We start from the raw sequence: 17,061 nt of genomic DNA, 5'->3' as shown, positions 1-17,061 counted from the left end.
CCGGCCAGCCACCGAGGAGCACCGAGCGCGCACGACGATCGCCGACCGGGCGGTATAAAAGCCGCAGCCCGCGCCGCATCAGATGATTCCAGCTAGTGACTGCCTTAGCGATAGGTACACCTCTGTCCTTTGGCTAGTCTCAATGGGTCGGGAGTTCGATAGCCACTTGCAGTCTTCTCCCTGACCTCCCTAGGTTTAGCTAGTGCCTTGGCGATAGGTTCCCGACTGTCCCTTGGCAATTTGCATCGGTAACAGGCGTGCTCAACCTTGCCGTCTGTTATTCGATATTAAGTTAGTTAGGAAGTACGAGGGTTGCACTGAAAATGTCGGGAATAGAGAAAACTGTCGCATCTAGACAGTCAATCTTTATTTTAATGCATACTTAAACTCAAACTGACCACGCATATAAATTTTCTTTTGAAAGTAATCATTCTGTAATGCACACGGCTCATAATCCCAAAGTCCTTTTTGTATGGCGATTTTGGGGCCTTAGTGGTTTTGTATGAAATTCGTAGAGTAGCCAACGGAATTGAAGTTTTTTTTACATATATCTATATATAAAAGATTTTTTTACTGTTGTCATATGAATATTTAGGAATGTCGAAATCTGCCGATATGCAACTTTTTTGGCAGTCTTTTTAATTAACAGCACAAATGCGATCTTAAATTTTGACGTCGCTTTGGAATGACATGCTTCTTTAAGATCACCCATGGGATAAAATGAAAGTGACTTTCATATATAATTTTAACTGCAAACGAGCGTACGATGAACTCTAGTTCATAAAAAAATAACAGAAGCCCATTGTAACTTTTATTTGTTCGCTGAGGGCATATTGAAAACCGTTTAAAAATGTGATCCGAAAAATCACTTGGCCAAAAATTCAAATAATGTTCGACATACAATTTTCAAATTGTCAGTAAATTTTAAATATAAATGACAACCAAATGGAATATACCTTAAAAGTTTTATAAAGAGTTACATTTTTATAAATTATATGCCTCATTCTATTATGTTATTTCTAAGTGTCCCATTCCCGAATATTTCAGTGCGACCCTCGTAACCCGTTTTGTATGAACCCATAAATGTATGCACCTATATGTATAAGTTTTCATAGTCAATAAAAGTATCGTTGACATTGGCGTTTGAGTGAAACTCCCACCTACCCTACAGTATTTAAATTGACGGTCACGTACCTAATTGCTTACATAAATATGAAATTGGTCGAAACTGCTGCTTTCTGTTGATTTCTCGTTCGTGTAACACGAAATTGAAAATCTCTTATAATACATCGTCAGGTCACAAAAATCAACCTTGTTTTGGTACAGTCGCCATCAGATATATCGGAGCGGCTAAGGAGCTCACAAATATCTGAACACACCTCTATTGTCAGGGCGTTAATGCGTGTTCAGATATTGTGAACACTTTGGCCGCTCCGATATGTCTGATGGCGTCTGTACTAGTACAGTTCAATATGGCACTGAACTTGTTGTAGTAATTAGTGAGTTTTGGTTATCACCTGACGACATTAAAATTTAACCTGACAAATGTCCGGACATAACCATTAACATACACATTTCCTTTCCGGTCATTTCTTCAAACTCCTTTCCTCTGCCCAACTCCTAACTTTTAGCTAGCTTCTTGTGGTTAGCGAAGATTTCTAAAACAAACGCCTGACCTCGCTAAGTCTCCCCGCAATTCGGACAAAGAACCAAAAATCAGGATTTTTCAGGGAAATCAAAAATCAGGGAAAATCCTGACATGCCAGGGAAAATCCTGACGTATATTGCAATCCTACCCCTGTAGATCTCAATCGATATATATCTTTATGCTGTAACTCGATCGATCGTAATTATTCCCTTGTCTCCAGACTAAACCGACCACGCCAGTGAGCAAAGCGGCCCCGGAACAGTTCAGCTCGCCAGAGAGCGACCACGGCAAAGGATTCAAGCGAGAAAAGAGCTTCAGAGAAGACCGGCGGCCAAGGGACGATGACGACTTCGGACAACGGGGTGGCAGCTTCCGAAACAGGTAATTATTACCTTCTCTCCAGACTAAACCGACCACGCCAGTAAGCAAAGCGGCCCCGGAACAGTTCAGCTCGCCAGAGAGCGACCACGGCAAAGGATTCAAGCGAGAAAAGAGCTTCAGAGAAGACCGGCGGCCAAGAGACGATGACGACTTCGGACAACGGGGTGGCAGCTTCCGAAATAGGTAGGTTATCCTTTTCCAATAGGAAAACAAGAAGATTTGAGGAGAATAGTGTGGGAATGCCGCCGGGACAGTAACCTGCACCTCCAAACTCCAGGGAACTGGGCTGAATGAACGCGACACGCGATCGTCAGCCCACCTGCTTCCGGCCGGGCGTCCCTACACTACATCTACATCTTCCCAATAGCAGTTTCAATCATTAACACACTTGTGCCACAGAATAAATATGCGGACGAGATATAAAAAAAACCGGGCAAGTGCGAGTCAGACTCGCGCACGAAGGGTTCCGTACCATAATGCAAAAAACGACAAAAAAAAACGGTCACCCATCCAAGTACTGACCCCGCCCGACGTTGCTTAACTTCGGTTAAAAATCACGTTTGTTGTATGGGAGCCCCACTTAAACTTTATTTTATTCTGTTTTTAGTATTTGTTATTATAGCGGCAACAGAAATACATCATCTGTGAAAATTTCAACTGCTAGACAGTTCACGGTTATGCGGTTATGTTATCACGGTTCGTGAGATACAGCCCGGTAACGGACGGACGGACAGCGGAGTCTTAGTAATAGGGTCCCGTTTTACCCTTTGGGTACGGAACCCTAAAAATGATCTGAACAGAAATGTTAGGTACCCCGCTTAACAACTCCTGCTAGTGACTGTATTACTGTAGTTAACTATAACAGTTATCAAGCCGAAAATCTGAAGACTAATGAAAATTTGCCATTTACTAAAATATCAATAATGCATTTAATCTCAGTGAAATACCTAATTGGATAGCGATAAATAATCATCTCGTGTCTAATAAGACGTTAGACATAATCTGAAACTCGTTAATTATCGTCGCATTCCAGTTTTATCTTTATCTCTGGGGTTTATTTTCAGAATCGTATTGCATGTTCTCTCTTTAATTTAGATAACGAAATTGGTGCAGTGGTAATAAATCGTGATAAATGTTAAAATGTAGGTGTGGTGTCACCGCCTACGATTCTCCTAAATTCTGGGAATATCACAAGAGTTCGATAAAATATTCTACTCGTTGAAATTTTAGGATTTATCGAAACCGGACTTACCGTTGTTAGTTTTCCAGATAAAATACTTCAGGTATAGATTTTAATAACGTTTTAGGTTAGCTGGAAGAGTTTCAATTATACATCTACTATAACCTGTCTTAGATTCCCATTTTGGAAAGTGTTTCTACCTATCGTAAAGTGTTTATTACTTACCTACTTGAAAGACATCCTTAGGAATATCGCCATAATCGTTGCAAGTAAGGTCGAAAAGTCAAGTTGAATTACATACACTCTTTGTATGTGGTTAAGTACCGCTTTGTTATTTAACTAAAAGCATCTTCTTATCTTTTTAAATATCGTTGTAAATATTAGAAAAAGGACCTATTAAATTAGTAATGATTTTTTTTCTGATGGTCGTTTCCGAAAAACCCCGTTAAGCACTGAATGGCAAGCTCTTATTTGGATGTTGAGAAGTTTACTCTGCTAAACCTGGCTATTTTGTATTACTAATAACCTGTACTTTAGGCATATCAAACGATATTTGTCCTACATACCTTTGAGAAAGAGAAAATCAAAGTAAAACGAACTCAATTTTCTCTCCGAAACAAGTGTCAATTCCTACGAAAATCTACTTAATATCGAAGTCATTTTCATACTCAAGTAATCTGCAACGTTTGCTTATACTGTTGGTATACATTAGTGTTAATGAAATTCTACTATAATTTTTTGGCAATTTTTTGAAAACTACTCTATATTACCGATGACGCGCGCTGCACCAGCTCAGTGCCGCGGCAGAGCTTGTAGAGGCAGGACGTGTGTCGGTCGGCTCCGCACATTTTTAACGGCGACGACGAGGTTTTTTATCATTGTGTGCGGCGGGCGCCGTGCAAAACGCTATACTGTGTGCGTGAAAACCGCAACGAGAGACTTTGATCCTAGCACTGTTTTATAGTATTATAATTTATAATGGTACAGTTTAATAAACTACCGGACAGGTAGTAGGTGTATTTATTTGACTCAAGATAGTACTCAGGGTCTGATGATGGAGCCGGAAGGTGGTCACCGGTACCAATCAACCATGCAACTAAACCACTTCGTGTTTAGGCTCGTTTGATTCGTCTCAACAAGATCTTTGACACAAGATAGTACTCAAGGTCTGATGATGGAGCCGGAAGGTGGTCACCAGTACCAATCAACCATGCAACTAAACCACTTCGTGTTTAGGCTCGTTTTATTCGTCTCAACAGATCTTTGACACAAGATAGTACTCAGGGTCTGATGATGGAGCCGGAAGGTGGTCACTGGTACCAATCAACCATGCAACTAAACCACTTTTTGTTTGGGCTCATTTGATTCGTCTCAACAAGATCTTTGACACAAGATAGTACTCAGGGTCTGATGATGGAGCCGGAAGGTGGTCACCGGTACCAATCAACCATGCAACTAAACCACTTCGTGTTTGGGCTCGTTTAATTCGTCTCAACAAGATCTTTAACACAAGATAGTACTTAGGGTCTAATGATGGAGCCGGAAGGTGGTCACCGGTACCAATCAACCATGCAACTAAACCACTTCGTGTTTAGGCTCGTTTTATTCGTCTCAACAAGATCTTTGACGCAAGATAGTACTCAGGGTCTGATGATGGAGCTGGAAGGTGGTCACCGGTACCAATCAACCATGCAACTAAACCACTTCGTGTTTGGGCTCGTTTGATTCGTCTCAACAAGATCTTTGACACAAGATAGTACTCAAGGTCTGATGATGGAGCCGGAATGTGGTCACCGGTACCAATCAACCATGCAACTAAACCACTTCGTGTTTAGGCTCGTTTGATTCGTCTCAACAAGATCTTTGACACAAGATAGTACTCAAGGTCTGATGATGGAGCCGGAATGTGGTCACCGATACCAATCAACCATGTAACTAAACCACTTCGTGTTTGGGCTCGTTTGATTCGTCTCAACAAGATCTTTAACACAAGATAGTACTCAGGGTCTGATGATGGAGACGGAAGGTGGTCACCGGTACCAATCAACCATGCAACTAAACCACTTCGTGTTTAGGCACGTTTTATTCATCTCAACAAGATCTTTGACACAAGGTAGTACTCAGGGTCTGATGATGGAGCTCGAAGGTGACGACGGGTACCTGTCTATCATGTAACTAAACCACTTCATGTTTGGGCTCGTTTGATTCGTCTCAACAAGACCTTGGACACAAGATAGTACTAAGGATCTGATGATGGAGCTGGAAGGTGGCCACGGGTACCAGTCTACCATGTAACTGAACCACTTCGTGTTTGGGCTCGTTTGATTCTTCGCAACAAGATCTTTGACACAAGATACTACTCAGGGTCTGATGATTGAGCTCGAAGGTGGCGACGGGTACCAGTCTATCACGTAACTGAACGACTTCGTGTTTGGGCTTCGTGTTTGGTTTATCACCTAGTGTCAAAGATCTTGTTGAGATGAATCAAACAAGCCTAAACACGAAGTGGTTTAGTTGCATGGTTGATTGGTACCGGTGACCACCTTCCAGCTCCATCATCAGACCCTGAGTACTGTTTTGTGTCAAAGATCTTGTTGAAAGGAATCAAACGAGCCCAAACACGAAGTGGTTTAGTTACATTTATTTATTTATTTTATTTATTTATTTATTTCAAAACAAGTTAAACAGCATAACAGTAAAAAAATACCAAAGCACTGCTATCTTAAAGATTAAAGAATACATGATAGACTGGTACCTGTGGCCACCTTCCAGCTCCATCATCAGACCCTGTGTATCTTCAGTGTCAAAGATCTTGTTGAGACGAATCAAACGAGCCTAATCATGTTACTACATGGTTGATTGGTATCCGTGACCACCTTGATCATCATCATTATCATCAGATCCTCAGTACCAGTTCGTTTTTAAACCCTCGTTGATACAAACTTTAGAACCTATAGGTACCAAATGCAATGACGAAACATGTAAATAAGCGAGTACCTATAATTTCTTTCGAGTAATATACCTTCATAAGTACGAGTATGGGGCTATTCATAAATTACGTCGTCGTCGTCGGGGGGGGGGGGGGGGGGCTGGACATCGGATGATGGTAGCATGACGTAGGAGGAAACAGAGTCATCCGAAGCATGATTTTTGGATGATTTGAGTGATGTGGGGGTCAAAAATCGTCAAAAATAGATGACGTAATTTATGAACAGCCCCTATGTACATTTGCACTGCATTTAGTATTTTGGTACCTACCAAATAACAGTTTTAGGACTTTAAAAGTTAAGTACAGTTAGTTATGTAGTTAGTTGTTATGGTTGATTTCAATATGCTTCGCGAAGGATCAAGAATGTTTAATCCATCATTGTAGTGCGAGTGTGGTAGAAGGGATCGGCATACTGAGCTCGCACGGCCTGCCGCAGCGCGTAAAATACCTAAACTCGCTCAACCCCGAAATGTATTAGCGCTCTTAATAAAACCCCAAAAATCATTGGTTCATTTGGTTGGGCTATGAACTTATTTTTTTATGATGTAGAAGTGTTTTTTAATGGACGAATGCCCGAAAACACACAATACCCTCAAACACACAACTGCATGTATCGTGCATTACATATTACTTATTCATTTTCATAATTAATTTGAATGTGAAATCTACAGTTTTTGTTGTTACATATTACAATGAATAAGGAAATATATTTACTTTTAGGGCTGATTTACACGGCGCGCGAACTCGTATGCGATTTTAGTTACATTGAGGACTATTGGTTACAACAAATTCAGACGACCAATCCAATACCGCAATGTAATGAAACTCGCATGCGAGTTCTCGCACCGTCTAAAGAAGCCTTTAGTTAGGGTGTACATGTGCGTGTATAAAATCGTATTTTTAGGATTCCGTACCCAAAGGGTAAAACGGGACCCTATTACTAAGACTTCGCTGTCCGTCCGTCCGTCCGTCTGTCACCAGGCTGTATCTCACGAACCGTGATAGCTAGACAGTTGAAATTTTCACAGATGATGTATTTCTGATGCCGCTATAACAACAAATACTAAAAACAGAATAAAATAAAGATTTAAATGGGGCTGCCATACAACAAACGTGATTTTTGACCAAAGTTAAGCAACATCGGGAGTGGTCAGTAGGTACTTGGATGGGTGACCGTTTTTTTTGCTTTTTTTTTTCGTTTTTTTTTTTCATTATGGTACGGAACCCTTCGTGCGCGAGTCCGACTCGCACTTGCCCGGTTTTTTTACGAATGCACGTTACGCACCGATGCTTTCGGACGTTGAATCACTAACACACACACATTTACTACATATTTTCATTATTTACTTATCTAAATCATGAAAATATTTGTTACATCCTGTCTCACTGATATGAATTTACCATAGTTTCTAGTCTAGTTGACATAGATTTTTAGCGTCAACTTTGAAATAGGATAACTATATCTGAAATCAAATGATAAGACACAGAGCGATCATTTGATCCACGTCATATCAAATCCATCTTAAGTGAGAGAACGAAACTTAATTGTAATATTTTCAACGGCAGTTTTTGTACAGTTTTTTAGTGAAATAGGCTTTCGTGAGTCACGGCTGACCTTGAATTCGGTTCTTTGAACCCCGTTGGTCGCCTAGCGGGTGAATTTTAGACAGTCCTCATTGTACCCTAGATTACTCAGCTTCAAGTGTAGATACTATTTAGGTTTATTACTCTTATTAGTTATAAAGTAGTTCATACGTGCGCGAATGTGTCTTAGTGTGTGATTTGTTATAAAATGTCGAGAAATTATTATCATTACAGAGACAGAGAACCGTTTGATCGATCGGGGCCGGGCCGGCATAGTGACAAGTTTGGAGGCAGACCCGATAAGGGAGAAAGGTGGGTGTTTAATTGTTTATATGCAATATCGGAAATACCGATGTTTGATATGGTTGTATTTGCATGTGAAACATTTTTCCCGTTATTTCAGTAGTTTTATTTATGAGTATCTTTCCAAATTCTGCATACCGTTTTTATATTAGGGCGTGTATAAATGTTTTCCATTTTTAAGAGGGGAATATTAGTTATAATACATATATCTTTACAGCATATTATTTAGCTGAGACAACCAATTTTTTTTTGTGCGATTAAGTTTTATTGATGACTTTTCGTACATAGTTTTAATGCTTATATTGAACTAAGCAAAATTTTTGACGATCGGGGTCATAAACATCTACACATTTCTTTACCATAATTAATTGTTATGTTAAAAGGTCAAAAATATTCGAATACATATTTGTGACGTTACGATGCTCCAAAATGAATGCAACGCCGCGCATTGTAGGCACATCGACAACAAAGTCCCCTTTTCATAGATAATTTATGATCTTAACAGTAGCATAGATAGAGTCAGACCGTGAAAAGTCTGCAGCGATTTTGATAACCCAGCCCACGCAGCGCAAGTGTCATTTTAAACGTCAAACTTCTAATTATGACGTATAAATGACACTTACACTGCGTGGTCTATCAAATCCGCCGCAGACTTTTCTTGGTGCGACTCTAAAGGGACCCACCGATTAACAGTCCGCCGGGCGGTATCGGCCTGTCAGTCGTTCGGAACTGTCAAAATGTTGTTCTAACTGACAGGCCGATACCGTCCGGCGGACTGTTAATCAGTGGGCCCCTTAACCATAATGAATCGGCGCAGACGCGGTAAGCCATGGGAGAGCGGCGCGCCGCCCGCGCCCGCCGGCGCCGAGTGGGAGGAGCCCGCCGCCCCCGCCGCCCCCGCGCCGCGCCCGCACGCCCGCGACAGGGACAACCGCGACAACAGGGACAGGGACAGCAGGTACTACTAGCAGCAAGCAACGGTCTTTAACATCGGTTTTCCTAGGATAGCGGCCGTCTCCATACTCAATAATACGGCTAAATATGGATCTCGTAATATTTGTATGGAGACGGCCGCTATATGACGGCACCGCTATCCTAGGAAACCAGGAGATTAGGACCACGACACACTAGCGTCGGGAGAGAAGCATCGGCATCTAGTCAACTCTATGGCCTATGCCTCAACAAAATAAATAAAAAAAGGCCTGTGAACTATTATCTGTTATCTGAATCATAAATATATATATTTTTTACTGTAACATAATAAGTGTTCTAAGTGGCTGAAGTGGGGTAGTAAGTCGTTAAGCACAGCTATAAATACGATTCCGATAGCGACATAATAAAATTTCAAAACTTATGTTAAACCTCAGTTTAAAAACTAGAATATGTTTGCTATTCTATGTATATAAGTATTTATATATAATTATATTAAAAATATATCGTCGTTTAGTAGCCTTACCGTGGGACTAGGACTAGATTGATATGTGTAAAATTGACCTATAATATTTTATTTATTATTTATTTAATTAGCACATACAAATAGGGTAAACTACCCAATTACTGGCATTACGATTTATATTTCATTCTCTACATCTACATATTTTTATTCCGTGCCAAGAATTGAACAGTTTACCCTATAAATCTACAGAAGAAAGCCTAGAGCGGACAACGAAAAGGGTCCAAAGCCAGGCTGGAAGCACAAAGACGGCGCCGGAGTCGGCAAGAGGCTGAGACAGGCCGCCGAGGCTGCCTCGGCGGACGCGCAGAAGGCAGGGCCTAAGGGATCTATACAGGACAGGCTGAAACGGTACCGTCGTGGGTGTGGCCTGTTACATCGTCTTGCTTGCCGATCGTTTAATGCTTATGCTGCGAGTAGTATTTTAATATGAAATTAGTTGCACTGTTGATCTTGTTTCTTTTACACCCTAACTTTTTTCCATCATATAACCTGAAGAATTTAAATATATTTTTGACGTTTAATTAAGTCTGTTGGTAATACAAATATTTAAATTGATTATGTAACATAATTAACAAAGAAATATGAGTAATATTTCATAAAAAAAAACGAAATAAGTAAAACATACTCAAATTATTAAAAAATCTAGATGTTAAAAAAACAACGGGTGGCACTCCGGGAGTGCCGGCAGAAGTGAAAACTCAATGATATTGTAACCGTTTTTCGATCAGGTCACGTGTTCGTCTTACGAATTTTCAATCTGTCGAATCTGTCACGTGACCTGTCGCGAGTTTGACATTTTTTCCCATCACAAAAGTGCACGGCGCCGCTAAAGAAGTTTTCACTTCAAAAACTGCAGTACAACCGAGTTTTTTAACCCACTATTTTACCCCACTCATGAAAGGTTAAAACAAGTCTTAAGTTTAACATGTTACTCGCAGTATTTAGATCTGAATTGAACATTCGTGATCGATAATGAAATTAATGAACGTACACGATGTAAGCATTATAATTTAATCGGCATTGTACTAGTTTCCTCGCCCTATTTGCTTGGTCACGCTTGGATGTTCTTGTACAGAATTTATTTGACGTGTGTCCATGTTTTCTCCGAGACAAGTAATATGTAGAGATTGTTAAATTGCCATGAAAAGACGAGTGTCTCATTATTGTCATTGGCGGCACTTAAAACAGTCTCAGGCACTTGTCCCACCGCCGACGATGAGCGATAAGCGAGTAGAACGATAAACTAGAAACGAGAAGTGAGTGTTAGCTCCAATAGTTTTGTCGCTCGGCTATAGGCGAGTGTTCGAGTGCGACGGGCTATTACTCGCGTCACTCGCTCGGGCGGTGCAGCGTAGCCGAACACGCAGACGTCGCATCGCCGAGCGAGTACCGCTGAGCTAGTTTTATCTTATCGCGGCGACAAACTAGTAGAGCGTGTGTTTTCGCCGGCAGTGTGAACAGCCAGCGATGAACTATTAATATATGTCTCTTTTACTAACACAGGATCCTAATCTTTTGTTCGTTTCTCGAGCGAGAAAATCGCCGATAGTTAATCGCTTACTCGCTCTTGGTGGGACAAGTGCCTCAGGCATAGAAAAAATACCGTAACGGCACCTAGTGAGCACTCTGGGATCCATTTCTGATAATGTCACATCTTTGGTCTACTTTGACAACACACTAAGCGTCACTTGCACCATCCCTCTAAACCGGGGTTAACCGGTTAAACCTGGAGTTACCATGGTTACCAGTACAATTTGACAATGGGTTAACGGGTTAACCCCGGATTAGTGGGAATAGCTCAAGTGGCGCTAATAATGTTAGTGTATTCGAAACCTAAAAAGTGTTTAAGTACATAGCGGAGTTACACTTTTATTTAATTGAAAGATTCTAACGACACACGTTTTATGGCATTAAGGGTCTCCCCAAATATATCGACGCGCATTCGGCAAAAGCCGATAGGAAAAAGCTTTATGTCCGCGCAATAAGAGCGAAAAAGCCGTCGACGCGTTGGCAGGTGCCGGCCGATGCGTGCCGAGCCGAACGACGACTTTTTCGCTCTTATTGCGCGGACATAAAGCTTTTTCCCATCGGCTTTTGCCGAATGCGCGTCGATATATTTGGGGAGACCCTAACAGTCTATATAAACTTGTCTCTTCACGTTGTCTCCACGCACTTTTCAGTTCACCATTCCAGCACTCGGCCTGAGTTTCGTTAATCCCTTCGTTTTCGGTTGTTTTTGTTGCAGCTTGGTTGTGGTTGTAGTTGTTGCACAATAATTCATCACAATAATTTCCAGTTTAATATCACCGTCTTCATCTTTAAGCACTGTAATTTAAGGATACTTCACTTCGCTTATTAACGCGCGCGAACGCTCCCATAGTGAACGCAACCTAATATGCGGTCTCTATCGCACCGCGTTGTCTCGCTCTTCGTTCTCTCATAGACTTACCCTCTTATTCATAAACGTTTACTAAAGTTGACAAGCAGATAATAATCGTTTGTCCCTTTCCGACGTATCGGTATGATGGAAAGGGACAAACGATTATTATCGGCTTGTCAACTTTAGTAAACGTTTATGAATAAGGGGGTTAGAAATTAATGGCCGACTGGATGCTGACTAAATTAAATAATAAAGTGCTTGTTAATAAATCGTTGAATACTTCTCATTCAAAGCATTAAAGCACGTAAAAAAGCTACATAATAGTTGGTCTGTTAATCTGTTTTGAGCAGAGTGAAGTACCCTTTATGTCAGCTAATTTTACACATTATGTACCTAGCTGGTTTTGGCATACTAAATGGGGATAGAGCATTTATCCCTCGTTCTATATAACCTAAACTCAGTATAATAACAAGGATAACCCCCTTATTCATAAACGTTTACTATAATTGATAAGCCGAAAATAATCGTTTGTCCTTCATACCAATAAGTCGGAAAGGGACAAACGATTATTATCGGCTTGTCAACTTTAGTAAACGTTTATGAATATTTAAGGGGGTAACCCCCTTATTCATAAACGTTTACTAAAGTTAACAAGTCGATAATAATCGTTTGTCCCTTTCCATCACACCGATACGTCGGAAAGGGACAAACGATTATTATCGGCTTGTCAACTTTAGTAAACGTTTATGAATAAGGGGGTAAGTCTTTATCTTTGTAACAAAATTAACCAATCAACAGCATAACAGACAACGCTAAATGTAACAGTAGTAACCTTTTTTTATACAGTCAGCAGTATTAGATAACTATGTACTTAAAGATATATTTAATACAAAGATGTTGTTTAGTTTGCAAATAATTTTCAGCATTGTTTCCTTCTTAGCTACTTATCTGCTGACTGTACCAACTAATAACGAAATTAATATAAAACTCTTGCATTGCAGTGACAATAAATTCAACAAGCAAGACGAATGGGAAGAGAAGAAAGACGACTGGGGCAGCGGCACGCAGAGTCGCAACGACCGCTTCGGACAGAACCGGAGCGAGCGGCGAGACTGGGGCGAGAAGAAAGACTGGAACCAGAAGCGGGAGTTCCGAGACAGAGGCGAGAATAACCGCGGAGACAGAGGCGAGAACAATCGCGGCGACAGAGATAGAACCAGGAGTAATTTCACACCCCGCGACCGCGCTGATCGCGCTGACCGCTCCTTCGGCTCTGACTCTGACAAGCGGTCAGATAGAAGCTTCGGCCGCGCCGGAAACAAACCCCGCTCCAAATTCACACAAGTACAGTACAAGGAACTCCCCGACCCTGTCCCATTGGAATCCCGCTTCGACGAACCGACCATCGAATCCGAAGCGCAACACGAAGTATCCGTCACCTGGATCATATCCCCAAAGAGCTTCTACACACAACTAATGTCCCTCCAACCGAAGTTCCTAGAGATGATGCACAAAATCCCAGAGCTTTACAAAGGCGTCAGATCTTACTCAGGAATGGTCCCTGTCGGCGCTTCAGTACTAGCCAGATACCCCGCCGATGGAGTCTTGTACCGAGCCACGGTCGTCTCCGCCCAACCGTTCTCCAAATTCATAGTCCAGTACATCGATTTCGGGAATAAACAACTAGTGGACGCTAAGGACATATGGCAGCTGGATAGACAACTTTTAGAGCTGCCTAAAATGGCGATACATTGCTCGCTGATCGGTGTAGCGCCTGTAGAAGGCGAATGGAAGGCCAATCCCGAGATAGACTTGTGTTTCAACGCGCCGCGGTATCAGTGTGTGTTCCAGGAGTGTGTGGAAGGACAGTATCAGGTCTCGTTGTGGAATAACGGTGCGAGTGTTACGGATATGTTGGTGGAGAAACAGTTGGCTGTGCTGTCGGAGCAGCAATCTTCCGTTACACTTAAAGGTAAATTTATTGCAGTACTTAATCAGCCGATTCATTTATTTTAAGTACTTAAATTAAGTTCTTGCACTAACTATTATTTAATCACCTGACAGCAGCAGCCAAATCAATACCGTGTGGTGGGTATTTGAATTTAATTCCTTAAAACAAATTATTTCTACTAGGGTCTCTACTATTTATGTTGGTGACCCCACATAAGAATAATATTACTACATTATGATTAGTGCAGCCTCCCTTAGATACGAAATCTACCAAATCAATGACGGAAGTTACTTAACATAACATCTCACTTTTTTTTCAGACGAGGCAATAGACCTGACCATCATAGTGGGCCAGCAGATCCCCTGCCGCGTGACGCACTTCGAGTCGTATGAGAAGTTCTATGTTCAGCTCGACTTGGAGAAGGCGGAGCTGGTCGAGAACGCCATCGCCAACTTCGACGCCAACTTGGTACGTAGAGCAATTTTTTTTCCCGAAATAACCCCCTTATTTATAAAACTACGGGAATGATTTAGTTATGCCATGTATCAGATCTACATGATCTCTGAAACCGTTTTTGATAAATAAGAAAAACGTATTAAAACACCGTGAAGATACGCTGTCGTGATGGTACGCTCTTGGTAACTCACTTCACTTTCCATTCGACGTGTACCTTCCTTCGAACGATAACATCGATAAAAACCATCGGTAGTTCTTCGATAGTTTTATGGTATTTATCTATGGGCCAGTAGCTGCCTGAAAATAAATATTTTCATTCTTTCATTCATAACGTGCTTGGTTTTTGAATGAATATGATATGACATTTATTTACTGTATTTTTTTTTCCAGTTGACGCCGCTTACACAAGACACATTAACCGACGGCATCCATTGCACAGTGAAGCACGAGGGTAAAATCTACCGCGCCATCTTGAACGACACGTCGGATGCAAACAACGTCGTCGCCGTGTTGCCCGACTATGGCAATACTGTCACCACATCACTGGCTAACGTAAGTCATGTTTATAGTGTTACCCTAACACAGGATACTCTAACAAATGGCATCCACTACACAGTGAAGCACGAGGGTAAAATCTACCGCGCCATCTTGAACGACACGTCGGACGCAAACAACGTCGTCGCCGTGTTGCCCGACTATGGCAACACTGTCACCACTTCATTGGCTAACGTAAGTCATATAACCTCAGGAGCAATGAAAGAACAACGGCTCACAGTACAGATGTAGTGCGTAATTGTTTTCCAGAGTATTTTCTTGGAAACGTTCACATTTGTCATGCTACTTCAGTCAACCTCAGTACTTTTTGTACCGAGACTGACTGAAATAGCAAGACACGTTCGTACGTTTCCGTGAACATACGATGGAAAATAATTATGACACTACATCTTTACTGAGTTTGTACACTGAGTTGTTATTCTCTTTGACTGACTGACCATTTTAATATTTTATATTTTTATCACTATGAATGAAGATGAATTTTGATGTATACGCTGTCATATATGTATTTTTATGTTGGTTAGTGATGGTCAAAAGGTTTAATAGGAATCTTTCAATACTAAATTCACACTCACTTCTTCTTTACTTGGCTGGCGCGATGACCCAAAATGAGTCTTGGCCTCCAACACAAGAGCACGCCACTTTGATCGGTCCAGAGCGGTATCGCTCATGCTTTCGCTGACGCCGACACAGTCGCGCTCAAAGACAGAACTAACTTGGGGGTGAAAACACTTACAAGGGAGTGTCCAAGTTTAAAAAACTTTCACACATTGAAACAAAATTCCAATAGCAATAGCTAAACATCATTATTTGCCCACAGTTGATGATCCTGCCAACGGAACTGAGCGTATACTACTACCAGTCCCTGGAGTGCTGTCTCAACAACTACACGGCCGAGTCCAACACCCTGATGCCGCTCGAGGAGCTGAAGACAACCCTCACCGGGAACAAGTTCATCGTATACGTGGACAGCGTTGAGGGGATCCGGTATGTGTTAAACTGATCGTATACTACTACCAGTCCCTGGAGTGCTGTCTCAACAACTATACGGCCGAGTCCAACACCCTGATGCCGCTCGAGGAGCTGAAGACAACCCTCACCGGGAACAAGTTCATCGTATACGTGGACAGCGTTGAGGGGATCCGGTAACTGTTAAACTGAGCGTACACTACTACCAGTCCCTGGAGCGCTGCCTCAACAACTACACGGCCGAGTCCAACACCCTGATGCTGCTCGAGGAGCTGAAGACAACCCTCACCGGGAACAAGTTCATCGTATACGTGGACAGCGTTGAGGGAAACCGTAGTGTCTCGACAACTGTAACACCAATTTAATTAAATAATTACACAAACGGGTGTACAGCGATATAAATTGTTTTTACCTTTAATTCCGACGTTTCAGCCGAGTTGCACCAGCTGTGGTCACGGAAAGGCCACAGCTGTGGTCTTTCCGTTTACCAGCTTTCCTCGTAGCTGTGATGGTACCATATGTGACAATAAATCCGATTATTCCGTTTCAGCCTGATGACCACCCTATACGACATCAGCACGGGCAAGAAGCTGGCCATCTTCGAGCCCGACGAGGGCGCCTTCGAGGACGTGGTGACGGTGTGCGCGCGCACCGTGTTCAACTACAACTTCGGCCTGTGCAGCGTGCAGCACCTGCAGAACCTCAACGAGATCTACCTGCAGAAGACTGCGGACATCGAGAAGGTGCAGCAGCTTTTGGACAGGCTTTATGTCTTCTATGATGAAGGTGAGAGCATAAAAAAGAATTTTACTTCCTGAATTTTTGAGGTTATTTTTAGAGAAGTGAAATCTGTAGCTGAGAAGTAGAAAAGTAGTCTGTAGCTATATTAGTATTACCCTCGTAAGACCCAAAATATAAAGTTTTCGAATTTTTAATTTGAACCTTATTCTCTAGTAAGTAAATTGGAACGAATTTCGTTTGTTTTGAAAAGCAATGAAACAAAAGAAATGCTACTTTATTTGGTTCATGAAAGGTTCAATTAGATTGCACAATTATGTACATCGTAATGTACCTTAGAGGATATAACCAACGGAGACGCCATGTCTATAATTTTCGGTACAAAATAGTCTGCCGTTTTTTGCGGGGGAGGGGCACATCAAATGTATAGGTACGTCATGTCAGATAAACGTCAGTCCATACATGTGGTTG

At 41.7% G+C, this 17,061-nt stretch overlaps 1 protein-coding gene across 1 annotated transcript in view; it reads left to right on the top strand.

Moving 5' to 3' along the window:
* The window catches only part of LOC134668807 (maternal protein tudor-like), a 29,143-nt gene that overhangs the window by 7,310 nt on the left and 4,772 nt on the right, over nt 1-17,061 (top strand). Inside the window, exons 3-11 of the mRNA XM_063526262.1 lie at nt 1,869-2,029; nt 8,017-8,094; nt 8,903-9,043; nt 9,731-9,889; nt 12,923-13,893; nt 14,192-14,340; nt 14,719-14,880; nt 15,704-15,870; nt 16,403-16,638. Of these exons, the coding sequence (XP_063382332.1) occupies nt 1,869-2,029; nt 8,017-8,094; nt 8,903-9,043; nt 9,731-9,889; nt 12,923-13,893; nt 14,192-14,340; nt 14,719-14,880; nt 15,704-15,870; nt 16,403-16,638 (2,224 nt within the window). The remainder of the gene's footprint in view (nt 1-1,868; nt 2,030-8,016; nt 8,095-8,902; nt 9,044-9,730; nt 9,890-12,922; nt 13,894-14,191; nt 14,341-14,718; nt 14,881-15,703; nt 15,871-16,402; nt 16,639-17,061) is intronic.

Source organism: Cydia fagiglandana, chromosome 11 (assembly GCF_963556715.1).
Source record: "Cydia fagiglandana chromosome 11, ilCydFagi1.1, whole genome shotgun sequence".
NCBI lineage: Eukaryota > Metazoa > Arthropoda > Insecta > Lepidoptera > Tortricidae > Cydia > Cydia fagiglandana.
Note: the sequence above shows the minus strand (reverse complement) of the source record. Positions and strands in the feature narration are given on the sequence as shown.